The sequence below is a fragment of the Podarcis melisellensis genome, assembly GCF_964234715.1.
Source record: "Podarcis melisellensis genome assembly, chromosome: 8".
Lineage (NCBI taxonomy): Eukaryota > Metazoa > Chordata > Lepidosauria > Squamata > Lacertidae > Podarcis > Podarcis melisellensis.
Genome location: NC_138540.1, coordinates 52,669,907 through 52,685,610, shown reverse-complemented (window position 1 = coordinate 52,685,610; position 15,704 = coordinate 52,669,907). Strand labels below are relative to the sequence as shown.

The window sequence follows — 15,704 nt, the reverse complement described above, 5'->3', positions numbered from 1 at the left end:
AGGACTGAATGAATGAGCATCAAGAATCTCTCCAAGCCACAAAGGAAAATCTAAGAGAAGAACAATATACATATCAACATACATTGGTTTTCGAACAGCTTAGTTCTCAAACGTTTTGGCTCCCGAACACCGCAAACCCAGAAGTAACAGTTCCGGAGCTTCCTGCAGCCAATCAGAAGCCGCACTTTTGGTTTCTGAATGTTTTGGAAGTTGAACAGACTTCCGGAACAGATTCTGTTCGACTTCCAAGGTACAACTGTAGTGTGAAAAACACGCATGTCTACTTTATTACCCTGGCTGTCATCTTGCAAACAATGGGTTGTAAAACGGAACCAAATCTACAGAGAAGAAAATAGTTGTAAGAGGGAAATCCCTCTGTATTGGGTGGCGGGGAGAGACTTTCAAAATAAACTAATTAAGACTAAGATGCAGAACCATAAACCCATGGTAGGGGCACTGCAAAACATACAGATTCTCAGAAGAGTGGGAGGGACGTTGGGGCTGCCCCAAGTTCTTCAGCAGTTGCAGCAGTCTTATTTATGTGCTGCACATAAAACCTAGGCTTCACAGCCAACCTCCCCCTTATGCATCAAGGCTGATGTGTGTATGTAGAAACAGGCTTCCGCGTGCACAAATGGCACGGTGCACATTTGGTACACATCAAAATGGTTGGTCACATCTTCTGTTGCCAAAGGGAAAGTGCTGCTCTGCCCCAGAGACTCTAGCTCAGCAGTCAGGCACCTGCTCTGCATGCCAAAGATCCCAAGTTCCTGGCATTTCACCTGCTTCTCATGAAGCAGGTGATGAGTAAGCATTCTCTCAGAAAAGGACCCTGGAGAGCCACTAGCAGCCAGAGGAGCAACTAGAGGTGGAGGAGGAATTCAATTTTGCTTGCGTTTTACTGAGAAACTATTTAATTCACACTTTCTGAAACAATATGCGTTTGGAAACATGGCTATTCTTAGAGATTGGCGTGTCTCCAAATTTTGTGATTCAGTTCTCCAACCAAAAAATATTTTAAAAATGCACAGTTTCAGGGAAAACATGCATAAAAATGCATCTATTGGTGAAAATAACACGAAAAACCAATTATATTAGGGGAATCATTTGCAAAAGTGTGTGTGTATTAGTCAAAACTGCACACAAAAATATACATATTGGGAGAAATTTCTACTGTGCTGATGAATTTTCATTAGGATTTGTTTTTTTAAATCTCAAATTGCTGCAGAAATGTGGAGAACTGAATTTGAGATGGGAAAAAAATGAAAACCGCAAGAGAACGGAAATGGACAGATTCATCCATCCCTAACTTCAACACTGGTGATGGAGCAGTTTCTTCCACCACACTTTGAAAGCAGCTTAGGGAACACAGGGCAGGCTTCATGACACAGAGCTCTGTCCTTCAGTACCTCATGGCTGTCCCTGTGGCAGATGCCACACCCTGTTTAGTGGTAGGGTTGACCCTGGCCCTAGTCTATTTCACTTATATAGCACCCTGCTTCCCTGGAACACAAGGGAAGTTACACTGGAGATCTTGCATCTAGGCACTAACCACAACTAGGCTTGCTTAGCTTCAACAAGGTTGCTGCATCAGGGCTCCTCCAAGTCATAATCAAAACTGCAGGTTGCTGAGTTGGCTCACTAAAAAAGAAAGATAAAAAGAAATCCAAAAGCTGCAGCTTGGCGATCCCTTTGGTTACGATAACCGAAGAAAGGTCACAAAGGAATGAGTGAGCTTTTGACTTCAGAAAGGCTCTTTGGCCCCCATCCTCGACACACTTAAACCCAATGCAGCTTATTTCTGTGTAGACCCATAAAGGATTTGTTTTGTTTTGATTTGCTTCACCTCCCGACCGATTAAGAATTGCTGGGGACAGATGAGGCCACCACATTGCTGAAGCTAAGCAGTGCTTGGGGGTGACTGCATGTATCCCACCTGGGGCTCCAGGACTGAAGAAAGGTGAGTTAAGAGCAAATTCAGAAGATTGCGCACTGCTCTGCACAGTTGTCCTTTGTGACCATTCACTGGGTTTCAATAAAGGGATTACCTTGCTATTACTACTGATGTGGTGCTATCTCAATTTCACACATTAAGGTGAACGTAACTGAGCAGACCAGGTGTCAGCAGACAGCTTTGTCAGGCAGCTGCCAATGGCAAAACAATGCCTCCAAGGCCCTGACGTAGCATTGCTCTGGATACAACCCTAAGTCTTTAGACAATTCATACAACTCCTGTTTTCCAGTTTTGCCTTAGATTTTTTTTTTTTACTGCACTTCTAATGGCTTATCATACTAATCCTATGTTTTAGCAATGTTATTAGAATTGGATGATTGATTTTTAAGACTGGGAACTCTCTGCTCCAATCTAACCTAAGAAGAAGGTGTTTATAAGGCTGCAGAGATTCTACAATTATTCTCAACAGCCTTCCCCCTAAAGAAGACTTAATAGTGTTTTGGTTTTTTGGTTTTTTAAAAAACCACAGCTAGAAAATTGCTGGTCATTGCCATGCTAAGGCCTTGAATACTGCCAAAACTTTCTTTTCTGCAATCAGCTGGAAACAGAATTAAAACAATGGTTGAAGACGGCAATGAAAACATTTTTTTATCCTTCCAGTAGCAAACACAGGTGGTATGTGCCAACAGGATAGTAGTTAAATGAGGCTGCTGAGAAACAAGAGGGGTGTATGTGTGTCAGCACGCTTGGAGGAATCCCAAGGTTTGCAGAAGTGCCCTGTATAATAATAATAATAATAATAATAATAAGAAGAAGAAGAAGAAGAAGAAGAAGAATACAAACTAAGGTGGCAACTCTCCAACAGAAAGCAGCTCAATGAAGAATGATTGTGAGCACTCAGCATGGGTGATCACGGGATGCTCTGTTTTGCCAGAATGGCTGGTTGGGGCCCTAAAATTTTCTTTTAGGAGGAAGGATACAATGCAACATTTCATACAGGCCCCACTCATTTTTATCCAGTAATACCACCCCATGACTAAGATCTTTCTTTAATGTTTATCCACCCACCCCATCCCCATTTTTCTAAATAAAAAAGCCACATAGGTCATAGCCTTTCCTAGGAAAGGTGCTTCAGTCCTCTGGTAAGTGGCTAACTCATAAGGCAGCAGTGGGGAGCCTGAGGCCTGAGGGTGTGTGTGTCAAAAGCATACCACCTTTTTTCCAGGCCACAGCCCTCCTCAGCTTCACCCTGCACCTTCTTGCCTGGCTGGAATGTGTCCCTGAACTCCCATAAGGTCTCTTGCTTATCTGGACAATTATTGGGACATCAGTATCACAGGAGGAATTCACAGTCAGATTTGCACAACAACGGCTGTGCAATTGCTATCCATGAATATAAGGTAGATACATACATTCTGCTAACTTCTTACCAGTCTCTACTTTCATTCAAACAAACAAACAAACAAACAAACAAACAAACAAACAAACAAACCACCAAACAAACAAACCACTACGTTTCTAGTTCTTATGGCTGTGACAATATGCTTGAATCTGAACATGCGTGGGTGATGACTTTAAAGGCTTTAATGTCTTTGCCCCTCCCTTGTTGTTAAAAAGACGACTCCAAGAGGCATTATGCAAAACAATAGAATAAACTATGCACATATGCTAATTTACATAATTCATACAGATTGTGGTATCCAGTTTAACTTGGCACAGAAATTGGATTTATTGGATGCAGAATTTCAACTACTTTTAAAACACAGACTATGTGTACACCCATAATCTGAGCATCACAGGCACATTAATGTTGGAAAAGGCATAAACACTAAATAAACAAGCTGGTTTTTTTTCTGAGTGGCCCCACAAAGGGATTTACTTTGGTACTGAATGTTATGTTATTGCCATTTCAAGAACCGCAGCACTCTATTCTGCCAATGGAAAAGAGGAAAGGAAGAGCAGAGTGGAATGAATATGATTGCTGTGGTTACCAGAGGTGGTTGGTGCCTACTGAGATGGTAGGGAGCAAAGCAGGGAGGTCAACAGTAGGTGGCACCAGAGGCAATGATAGGTGGGGTCAACTATAGTTTTATCTCCATTCTCCTCCACCCGGCTGAATTCTACAAGTGCAACACTGAGGCTAAGGAGGAGAAAGCTGACAGGCAGTTCCAATGGTCGCAAATGGAAAGGCAGGCAGCTTGGCTGAGGGCAGACTGAGGCTGTGGGGGCACTGCCTCGTTCACCCTCGTTCATAGATCAGCCTCCACTGGTGGTTAACAGTCCTTGTAGAGGGCTATTGTAAAATGAGGAATTTGGGTTGAAAATTTGGCACTATATTAATCACACGGACACACATCTGGTTTTAGTAGTGGCACAGCTTTACAAGGGCAACTAGTATATTGCTTCTTGAAAGAGAGAGAGAGAGATCAAAGTCCTGTTCAACTGCCATGAGATTAAGGCAACAGAAGATTAAAGAAGAGGTTTCAGGACATTTGCTTTACTAACAATTACCGCCTGATTTTGTGCTTTTGAAAATGAGCACAACTAGGATTCCCCATAAGTTTGCTTTGAAAATGTGGGATGAGGAAATCCAAGAGTTCTTCCCCACATCTCCATGGATTCAAGGCCCACTATGGTTTGGGATACTGAGTCCCGTCTTTTAATGCTCACATTTTGGTGTCCTGCTTCAAGGTTTGGCAGTGAAATGTAGGGCTTCTCAAGCTTTACTCACCTTCGGCTACCAAAAATCCATAATGACATAGGGACTTGAGCTCCCAAAGTTATAGAACGAATGTAAACAATTCCATCTCAAAATTTGTATTTTTGAATTCACTCATCAGAGTAAACATCTCATCTATTTCAAAATTTCACATTCATATATCAGGCATGCACAATTCAGTCCAAATTAGCTTCAGCTCAACTTTGTTAAGCCACTTCCACCTTAGGAGGAGTTGCGGGCACTCACAACCCCTTCACGTGCGCAGGGGTGTGGTCAGCTGCATCACTACCCAGGCAACCAAGCCGATTGCTCTGGGGGTGTGGCCTGCTTGATTTAAGCAGGACGCAGCGGGAATCTCACCCCCTTTTGCATTTCCAGCTCCTCCTGTTTTCCCACCCTCCTGCCCTTTAGGTTTTTTCATCTCTTGACTTTGCTATGGACTTCGGTTGGTCGTCGTTGAGGGCCTGGTAGGACTTTTCCCACTTGGCAAATTGACACTGGCCAATTTTTCGCCTACCTCATAGCAAATCGTCACAGCTTTGTAAGGTTTGGCATTGGAATATTGCTGGAGAAGAGAGGAGGGAAGGTAGCACCATCACCTCCCCCGCACATTGAAGGGTATTCCGTTAAAGGATTCTGGGGGGGGGGGGGTGGCCCTGTCCGAAGCCTGGGGGGTCCTAGTTGATGTGCACCAGCAGGCGACCCTCTACTGGTGGTTAACCCTTCCCGGACTAAAGCGGAGGTGGCCTGGAGTCAGATATAGTTGCTTAGGTCCAATGCCTAAACCAATACCGCTCACAATCTGTAACCATTAAAGTTGTGGCCTTTTTTAGCCCATTAACCTAAAACACTGTTGTCAAGCGTCTTATTCAATCTTTGGGGGGGGGGGTCGGGACCTTGCCACGCACCTATTGTTGCTGTGACCCAATGTCCTTTACCCATCTATTTGAGTCTGAGGTCTTTTCCTATTTCTTGCCTTCTCTCTTTCTGTCACCTTCGCCTACCCACACATCATTCTGAAACTGCATCTGGCTCGCTGACACTCCAGAGGAAACCCAAACTGAAAAGTCCACATGGGCATTGGTATAAACACTGCAAGAACAATTTGTGGATGACTCATTGGAGTGTGTGTATGAAAACTTCATCTAATGAAAAACTAATCCCAACGTATTAGAATTTCGCCAAAATCAACAGACAAATCACTGAAGGTGCCCCTTGCTCTATTGCCATATTGACTTTATACCACTTTAACGGCCACAACTTCACTCAACCTCAAGGAATCTTGGGAACTGAAGTCTGGTGAGGCGGCTGAAAATTCTTCATTAGAGATCCCTAGCGATGATGGCTCAAGACATTTTGGTGCATGAAAGAAAGTACCAAATCCTTATGTGGAGGTCAACCCTTTAGAAAGTTTCACTCCCTGCCTTCATCTACCTCCTCGTTTCACTCTGCTGCATCACCTTGCTAAGGAGGAGGGTCAGCCTTGATCCCAGGACAATTTGCTGACTACAGCCCCAGGATTTCTGAAGACCACATGCGGCCCTCAGAATAATTCCCAGCCCTCTGCAAGCAATCAGTTCAGAAATAGAATCTGTCCCGCCTCCTGGCAGCCTGCTGTGCTAGGAGAACGAGAGAGATCAAGGGAGGGAATAGAGAGAGAGGGGAAAAGGGAAAGGGAAAGATATGGGGGAAAGGATGGAGCAAAGCTCCATTGGCTCTGGCTTCACCTACCACTGCCTACTGAAGAGGGATAAATAGGAACCTAGAGAGCTCCTTACACTAAGTCGGACCACTGCCCTATCTAGCATATTAGGGTCTGCACTGCCTGGCAGTGGCTCTCCAGCCTTGCTGGGAGACGTGGGGGATTGAACCTGGGTCTTCCGGCATGCAAAGCAGGTGCTCCACCTCTAAGCTACTGCCATTCTATCTACAGTACAGTTACTGCCTTCAGGCTTTAGCAGGTGTTCTTTTTTCATTTGGGGAGCACACATCTGCTTTAATGAAACCTACGCGCCTCCCCCGATGACCAGGTACTGTGTACTTTGTTGAGAATGCCAGGGCTAACTTTGGTGAAGGCTTCATGAAAGGCTGAGGGAAGCCTTAACGAGAACACACTTGGAAGCATGCCAGAGTGGTTTCTGCAAAGCTAAGCGCAACTCCTGGGATGAGGCGGAGCTGAAAGGACCACAGCTCAGTGGCAGAGCATCTCCTTTTCAAGCCAAAGGTTCCAAGTTTAATCCCTGGCATCTCCAGGTAGTGCTGAGAATTTCCTCTGCTTGAAACCCTGGAGAATTGCTGCCAGTCTCTGCAACCCTGTCCCTCCCAAACAGAGAGGACTAACTTGTGTATTGAGTGTGCCTTATGCTACTTCCTCCTGCAACTTCCAAACCCACCAGCCTGTCCTTGGACCTCTTCCTCTCCTTGCCCAGCCCTTCCTACAAGACCTTCCTTGAGTTCTTTACCCTCCCTTCTTCCTTCCAATCTTGCTTCTCTGCCTACCTGTCTCTTGCCCACCTACTCCACCAAGTCTTGCACCTGACCCCTCTCTGCTCTGGATCAAATCCTACTCTGTCTTCCATTGGACCTGATTCCATCCTTGGATTGCTTATTTCTTCATTTTAAGCCTGCCCAGGCACTAGGCTCTCTGCCCCCCATTTCCCAGTAAGCTGCCAAGAAATGGTATTGCCAGAAGTGTGTGTCACACCACAATGTTCCTTGTGTAATTTGCCATGCTTACGGCCCTCTTGAAGCAAAAGTGCAACCCCTCTAAGCAGGGCTGGTTCTGGGCATTCACCCTTGCCCACAATGCACCAGGGCAATGAAGCGTCCCCCTGGGACATTCAGGGCAATTGCAATCGTGGTTGCCTGGCACTCATCAGGGCACTGGAAAAGGGGCTTGAGGATAGCAGCAACTACCTGAAGACACAGGATCTGCCCGGCCCCTCCTTGAAAATGTGTGTGTGTGTGTGTGTGTAGGCCTCAACCCCTCACCTCTGCATGATACCCTGACACAGTGCCTGCATTCAAATGGCAGTTTATTCTGTTTCACAATTTCCCCCTAACTATTAACTTATTATATTTGAGCTTTGACATGTCATAAAAGCCACTCCCAGAACTATAGTAGAATATATTGCAAGCCTAGTGCTAATTTCTGTGTCATCTGCTTCCAGAAAAAATCAATTCGCAAATAATATGGAAATGAATGCACTGTTCTATGATGGGGGGCAGGGGGGCGGCGGCGGTTATAATACGATAGATCAACACAGCTGCCTGAATTTTTGGACACATCAGAATTTAGCAGTAACACCGCTGTCACTGGGCCTCTATACTGGGTCAAGCACACAATGTGTGAATCTGTCTCTTGCAAACATGCATGCACCCATACCCACACAACCCACGCCTCCTATAAATCTGATGAGTAAACACACATAACTGAAACCACACAATTCCTACAAGGTGGTTCACAAGCACTTTTACCAATTAATAGTTGAGGACTGTCTAAGAAACAATAATTTATCAGCAAGCTGCCCCACAACACTGTGGAAAGGGTTATAAATAGAAACAAAGCCAAGCAAATCTACCACAAAGACAGATTTGAAACGACGATGAACACTTTCAAAAGACTGAGGTAAAAACTGTTATTAGCAATGTAGATGCATTTGGATCTGGGTTTTTCTAACTTTCTACCTTCAGGCAAACTGCTGCAGAGGAACCTCTGCTCCCTGGAGGGAACTCTGCAACATCTCCCAGGGCTGATTTATGTGGGTTTTCTTATCATCTGAGTGGGGGACATTAAGAACGGGGAAGTTCAGGCCCACTTAGAATATAATCTTGAACTTTGGCAATGCCTTTTGAATGCCTAGATGGAGGATAGAGAAGGGTGGGTGAATTTTCAGAAACTCTGCCTATTGCACAAAGGTCAAATTAACAAGTATTGCTTCTCCCATTTTTGCCTTTGTCTCTGCCCCCACCAGTGGCATGTGCCCCACCCCAGGCTGCCCAGAAGGAAATGTGGAGAAGGATCTCTACCATTGGAATCCACACTAGAACACAACCCACGCTGGGAGTTTCTAGGCAAGGGCGAAATTTGCAAGCAGGTTATTGAAATATCACAGACAGGTTATTTGCAACAGGTTTTGTGTTTTAGTTTGTCAGAGTCTAAGCAGAAATGGCAAATGCAGGTTAAATGGAGGGGGGGAGATTGCATTCTGATGCAAAAACAAAGCAAAAAAAAGTGCATTTCTGAGGGACACTGATCCCATAATAAGCAACTGTCATTTGCCTGTCTTCCTTGTGGCTGTGCTTGCAAAAAAAGGTGGTGACGGCGGTGGGGGTGGGGCAAAAAAATCTCAGAGAAATGTGTTTGCCATTATTGTCTTTTCTCACCAAAGGACCCTGATAATCAAATGACCTTAGGTTATTCCACAATTACCAACTATATTCCACTATACACTTATATTTGGACCTGTTCTATTAAGAGGCACTTCAGTATGACTTCTTCAGGCATTCCATTTTTAATTTTGGAAGCAACTAACATGCCCCCCCCAACCCTCAGACCTCAATCTAAGCCATACAATCCTGTCCATCTGATTTTGAAATAGAAACTTGAGTTTCAGTGTATCTCCAGATTATTTGACCTTCTTAAGGAACTAGGAAAAAGGAGATGGAAACTGGGGAGGTCCCTATTGGCTTGCTTTGGAGAATCAACATTTCATGATGCTCCAATACGTATTTTGGGCAAAACCAAATGCGATACTGGGAGATCCGCAAATAAGGTGTATGTGTACCTGTGTGTTTATGTGGCCGAGAAGCCTTTTCAATGAGCATTCATCAAGGTTCAGGCAGTTATACATGAACTTGCTTTCAACATAGCTTGTTTCTGCAAAAGTTCAGGGGTGGACATATTGCTTTGTTTGCAATGGGTGCCATGCTTCCTCACTTCCTGCTAAAACCCTGTAAGTTTTCATACCACGAATGCTCCTAGTTTCCCCGCCCCTTCCCACACTTTTTTTTTTTGGCACTAGAGTACAAGAATGGCTTGCCAGGTGACAATAATGGGTTGGTAACACTCACAAAGCATTGCAGAGCAACTAATAAAGCAGAATGATGTGCAGACTGTCCACTATAAATCTGCCACTAATGCACTATTCAAGTGTCCATGACATGGTGCAGAAGACACTGGCAAAAACAAAAAACCACAGCTCTGAAGGGGTGCTCAATCTGAGCCATTTCACCAAAAAATTGCTATTTATTCTGTGGAGCAAAACATATAGATATCTGATACCAGTATGCTTTACCTCACAGATCAAACGTCAGCTTTAGTGTTTTTTCTTTTTGGGGGGTGGTGTGGGGTTTAACTGAAAAATTGAAACACAAGAACAAAAAGAACTAGGCTTCAGTCCTCTTGGTCCCATCCCAAATCAGCCCCTCCATCTTCGGAAGTCGCCACTAACACTTTTTTTAAGAAACCCACTGGAGATCTTATCCGCACATGCCTGCCACAGTACATTGAAGTTTGTCCCTTCAATGTCAAACACTTAAGGCTTTGGATTGCCTTCTTAAGAAATAATGATAGCAACTTGGCTCTTGAAACACATATACTGAGGGCCTTAGTGAAGCCTCCTTTACATGAGTCTCAATATTGGCTCCTGTTGCATGAAGAGAAAGGCAGAGAATGCCATCAAAGCATTTTCAAAAGCAGGGGAAAGGGAAAGGGGAATGAGTGCTGGATTTTCTTCTGTTTGGAGAGTCAGGAAAGAGGGTCATTTTGCTTTCTCTTCCTCTTCATTTCAGAAGGGGCAACAGGCTACCTCCCCGCTCCCCCTGCCCCCCAATGTGTGCATGATAAAACCGTCCTGTGAATGCAAAGCTTTACAGTGACAGTGTTACTTTCACAACATCTTTTTTTTCGCCGCATGAATACTGAAGTAGGTACTGGACTCTCCCATCTCAAAAACAGTTGTAGGCTTAACATTTGAGAGGGGGGAATGGAGAACAAACCGGTTGTTCTGACCACAAGATTGCTTCCCCAATGGGTGAACAGGAAGGAAGAGAAGAAAGGGAAAAGAAGAAAGGAAAGAAGAGGGCTTTAATACAGTCCGCAGCCACGCAAATTGTTGGCAATGATGACATCAGTTACAGCATCAAAGACAAACTGGATGTTGTTGGTATCGGTGGCACAAGTGATGTGTGAATAGATCTCTTTGCTGGACGACTTATTCTTGCTCTCGTATTGGGACTGGATGTAAGTCACGGCTTCGGTGAAAGAGCTGGGCCCTGCAACAGAGAGAGAGAGACGAAAGCCAGGAGCAAGGTTGTCCTGAAACGCAACACAAAGCCCACCCAACTCAAGTTGACTCCACTTGGAGGTGGACCCAGCTCATGTGGGAATGGGGATAGAAGTTGTGCAGAACCAGAGTTTGGGTCTTTGCAACACTCGCAGCAAACTTCTTTACACACACACACACACACACACACACACACACACAACACACACACCCTGTGCAAATTGTGCTTTATAGTCCTCAGTTCAGTTAGTAATACTGATGAGCTCTGGATGATGCAAAAGGTCACCCTTAGCATCTATACAGTGTTCAAAACACTTCACATATGTTATCTGGAAGCCAAACAACATGTTACGTTAATTGTGTGAATGCAATGAACATGCTTCATTTTTCCAAGTTTAAATTGCAGTTACTGAAATGCCTGGTTAGGACTGGGTTTGCAGTTTTGTGGGGGAAGATAGATTTGACCTCATTAAAATCCCCACTCCTTGCAGTTAATGCCAGTGTAAATTTCCATCCCAGAGATAGCAGTAGGCCTGTGTGGGGGTGTGAGGGTCCGGGGGTGGGGAGAGAAAGGATTTTTCACAGGGGTTAGGGAAGCTTCCCCTACACCCCATCCTCCTAATCCTAATCACCCATACTTCATCCCACAACTGCAATTTAAAATTTATAAAACCCAAAGCACCTTGACTGCAGGCACACAAATAATGTAATGTGTAGCTTGCCTGCCGGCAATTCTCATGAAAAGGCTGTAACGGAGGCCCATATTACAGATGGGGATAGTGGCTCACTTAGAGCTGCTGAGCAAATTCAGAGACGATGTGAGATTTGAACATGGAGCCTTGAGGCTGGTTTTCAGCAGAGTTCCCCTACACTCACTCTCAGCATTTGAATCGATTTATGAGAAGAAGCATGCTACATTATTGAACATCCTGCCTTCCTACATGTCCTGTCTTGCTCATCTTTTCACAGAGCAACCACTAATAAGCCTCCAGGAAGCCCAGAGTTTACTGGAACACACTCTGAAAATCACTGTAATTTCACTGAGGGCAGGGATTTCCCTTTTTGCCACATAACCAGTCATGTAAGCTGATGGGATGTCATCACCATCATCATTGCTAATGTATTCATATTAATAATAACGTTAGCATTGTAGTACTATCACCATTGTCATCAATACAATGTAATCATTGTCATAACTGAGATCAAGAAGCATTATGGTGCTGACACCACATTTCTGCACATCCATCCTTAAAACAGGGGTGTGGATTCTGCCAATCTTGGCCCACCAGGAGGTTCAATTTGCCTCTAACCCTAACTCACCACTGACATGTGGCCCTCAGAAGGCTACTTAGAAGAGAAGGTGGCCATCAGGCAGAAAAAAGTTCCCTCCATGCAACAGGGAGAAGCAAAATAGGAGTGCTTGGATGACATGCATCAGCCTGCAGCTCTCATGTGTGGTGATTTCTTAAGCCAAGTTTCTTGGCTCACCATTTGTGCAAACACAGCCTGTTTCCTTATTTCCAACCCCTCCTCATGCAAACCTGGAGCTAACTCAGCTCATGTTGGTGAAATGAATTTTGCACCAGCAGAGGAACCTTGATGTGAAAGCTTTTGTGTCTGATTACCATGAGCCACTCCCTCTTTGGTCTTCCTCATCTTCCCCACAGTGCTGTGAGCATACAACGCCTAAGAAAGCTGCCCTGCCTAATCAGAGCAAGAGCTGTTTAGTCCAGCAACAGCCAGCCAAATACTTTTGGGGATAAAAAACCCCCAACAGCCTTTCATTACTGCTTGTTACTAGAATAGTGGAACCTCGGTGTTAGAACGTAATCAGTTCCAGAAGACCGTTCGACTTCCGAAACATTTGAAAACCGAGGAGCAATGGGCAGTCGGCAAAATTCATTGAGAAAAAAGTAAAACACACAGCGGAAGTCGTTTGACTTCCGAGGTGCGTTCAAAAACGGAAGCAATTACTTCTGGGTTTTCGGCTTCCAGCTTCTGAAACATTCAGCTTCTGAGTCACTCAAAAACCAAGGTTCCACTGTATCTGGAATTCAGAGATATATTCCTTTGAATGTGTAGATTCCATGGAGGAACACCCATGGCTCAACTCAGTTATTTTTTCTGGGGGGACACTGGGGTACGAATACCCCTAAACATTTTGTGAATCTGAGTTTGGCCTCATTGAGGGGCAGCATTTCAATATGAGTAGGAAAATGAGAGCACTCCTTTTTTAAGAAAAAAAGCACTGGCTCAACTGATCCTCCACAAATTGGTCCAATATTTTTGAGGCTAGCTAAGCTACTGCCCAAATTCCCATAAGAACCTATGGGTGTTTGGAGCACAGAGCTAACACAAGGGTGGGTATCCTGTGACCTTCCAGACTACTGCTTCCATCAATCTCCAGCCAGCATGGTCAATGGTCAGGGATGATGGGAGCTGTGCTCCAGAAACATCTGAAGGACCACAGTCTCCTCATCTCACTGCTGAACTAAGGAGAGCAGTGCTTTTCTTTTAACAGCCAAAATAAAGGTATCAATTACAGGGTAAGGGTTTCTGAATCACAAAGCACTCTTCCTGCATTATATTTTATTAATATATATATTTATATATATTGAAGGTTTTTCTCACCTGTATAATCTGGAAAGCAGATAGTCAATGCAGATTTCTTAATCTTCTCTTCAAAGATGTCCTTCTTGTTGAGGAAAAGAATGATGGAGGTATCTGTGAACCACTTGTTGTTACAGATGCTATCGAAGAGCTTCAGTGACTCATGCATGCGGTTCTGCAACACAAAGGAGATGGCAAGTCAGGCAAGAGCTTTACTACCACCTTCAATGTATAGGGAAGCATCTAAATTTAATAATAAAGGGGGGGGGGTAAAAACACAAAAGGAAGCAGACAACAGTGGATGTAATAAATCAATGTATACATACTGGGAAATGTGTATACATACATAAAGAGATGCAATCCCTATAGATCTGAAGTACAGTTAGTAGCACTGCAGCAGTTTTTACTTTTACAGAGCTGTCGATTTTGCATAGCACATCTTTTTTCTTTTTTTTACAAGATTCCAGCTCAGCTAAATTTCATCATGCACCATGCATGTATGGCAAGTGACGGCGGTGTAAATAACTCCTGCCCTTAAAAGGTCAGAGATCGAAACTGAAGTGTGGGTCATGCAGATTTTCTAGAACATTCTTTGTTAAAATGCTGATCATTTCATTGGGGTGTGTGTATGGGACACGTATTTGGGCAATACATTAACCAAGGACTGGTAAGATCCTTGAATTAATTGAGAGTTGAAAGCAGACCATAAGGCGACATCTTTTTGGCAGTGACCTTGCCGTGAGCTTTGGTCTTAGTAGCTTGTTATTTCGTTTAGTACTGACATTCTCCAGTTGATGCTTTTTAGTGCGAGTCTTTATTTGTTTAATTTTTTGGAAGATGGTTTGATCGAAAGCAGATCACAATAAAACGAAAATAAATGAAACTGAACTGAAGGAGAAAAAGAGAGCGGTGAAGGAAGAAAGGCAGAAGATAGAATACTTAAGAACAACCAAAACACCGATCAGCAGAGAACCTTGCTGATGTTAAATCATGCCTTTAAGAAAAAAAGATTAGATTTGGGTTTTGGGAAGGGTCTTTTTTTTTTTTTTGGCAAGGCCACAACAACAAATGCACAAATAAAAGGAAGGCAGCTTTTTAGTTGGAATTCATGCAACGAATAATAATTATAATGAAGTGAAACAAAAGATGTAAAATAAAAATTGCCGCATTGGTTAAGAAGCTGCAGGGTTTGGTGTATACTGAAAGAGCTCACAGCAAAGTCAGCCTGTTAGCGTCCCATTCCTCCAGCTGCTTTCAACTCTTTATTTTTTCTCGGTTCAAGAGAAGCTTCATACCTGCCAAATTTGGAGGGTCTCTCAATATCTCAATATTTTGGCCTTTGTTTGGTTAGAAAAGATCAGACGGCCGAGGAAAAGTGGTGATGGCGTAGAGGCCTGCTGGAGTTTGGTGCGAGAGCTGTGCCGCCTCTCCCGGCCGGAAACGGAATAGCAGAGAGAAGCAGCCGCGACGGAGGTCGAAGCCAACCCAAAGAGCCAAGGGGTTATCAAAAGGCAAAGCAGGTTACAGAACAGAGAGCTTTCCTGTTTGACATCGGCAGCAGCTCCTCAAAGTGTGGCAGTTCCCCACCGCAAACGACTGGTACAAATTATAACCGACAAAAGAAAGAGGATAGACATAAATGTGTTCCGGATAGCTAATGGAAGTGCCTTTGGAATAGCAGGAATGTAACTGACTCCCCACCCAACCTGAAAAGATTGCATAGTATCACTTGACCGGCTGTCCCCATTTTGTTTTCCTTCAGACCTGCCGGCTGGAGCTGACAAAAGTCCAAATGGTGGTGATGGCTGGGGTGGGGTGGGGGAGAGATGCCGTCCAAAATGGCTGTGCTGCCTGAGATGGATGGAAGTTATTGTTTGAAATGTGCAGAGAGTACCAGGTTGGGCAACGCTGGGCTAGACTGTGGTTTCTAAGTTGCAGTCACCAAGGCATTGGTTTCCAAACTGTGCTCCAGGGAGCCAGAGTTCCTTGGAAGCTTTCCAGGTGTTCCTCAATGAGAAGATGGCCAGCAATGCTGAACAAAATTTCCTGACAGACATCTTGCTTACCCATCCAATGTATAGCTTTGTGGGAATACAGGTCAGGATGGACTGATCAGCTGACTGTCACATGTGTC

General features: G+C 44.2%; 1 protein-coding gene across 2 annotated transcripts in view; it reads right to left on the bottom strand.

Annotated features, from left to right (window-relative positions):
* The window catches only part of GNAO1 (G protein subunit alpha o1), a 172,604-nt gene that overhangs the window by 10,366 nt on the left and 146,534 nt on the right, over positions 1 to 15,704 (bottom strand). The window contains exons 7-8 of one of the 2 annotated variants that reach the window (XM_081920407.1): positions 13,592 to 13,745; positions 10,743 to 10,949 (exon numbers count right to left, since the gene is read on the bottom strand). The exons of the other annotated variant lie outside the window; for it this stretch is intronic. Of the exons in view, the coding sequence (XP_081776533.1) occupies positions 10,762 to 10,949; positions 13,592 to 13,745 (342 nt within the window). The 3' untranslated portion in view covers positions 10,743 to 10,761. Of the gene's footprint in view, positions 1 to 10,742; positions 10,950 to 13,591; positions 13,746 to 15,704 lie in introns of those variants that run through there. 2 annotated transcript variants of the gene reach the window in all.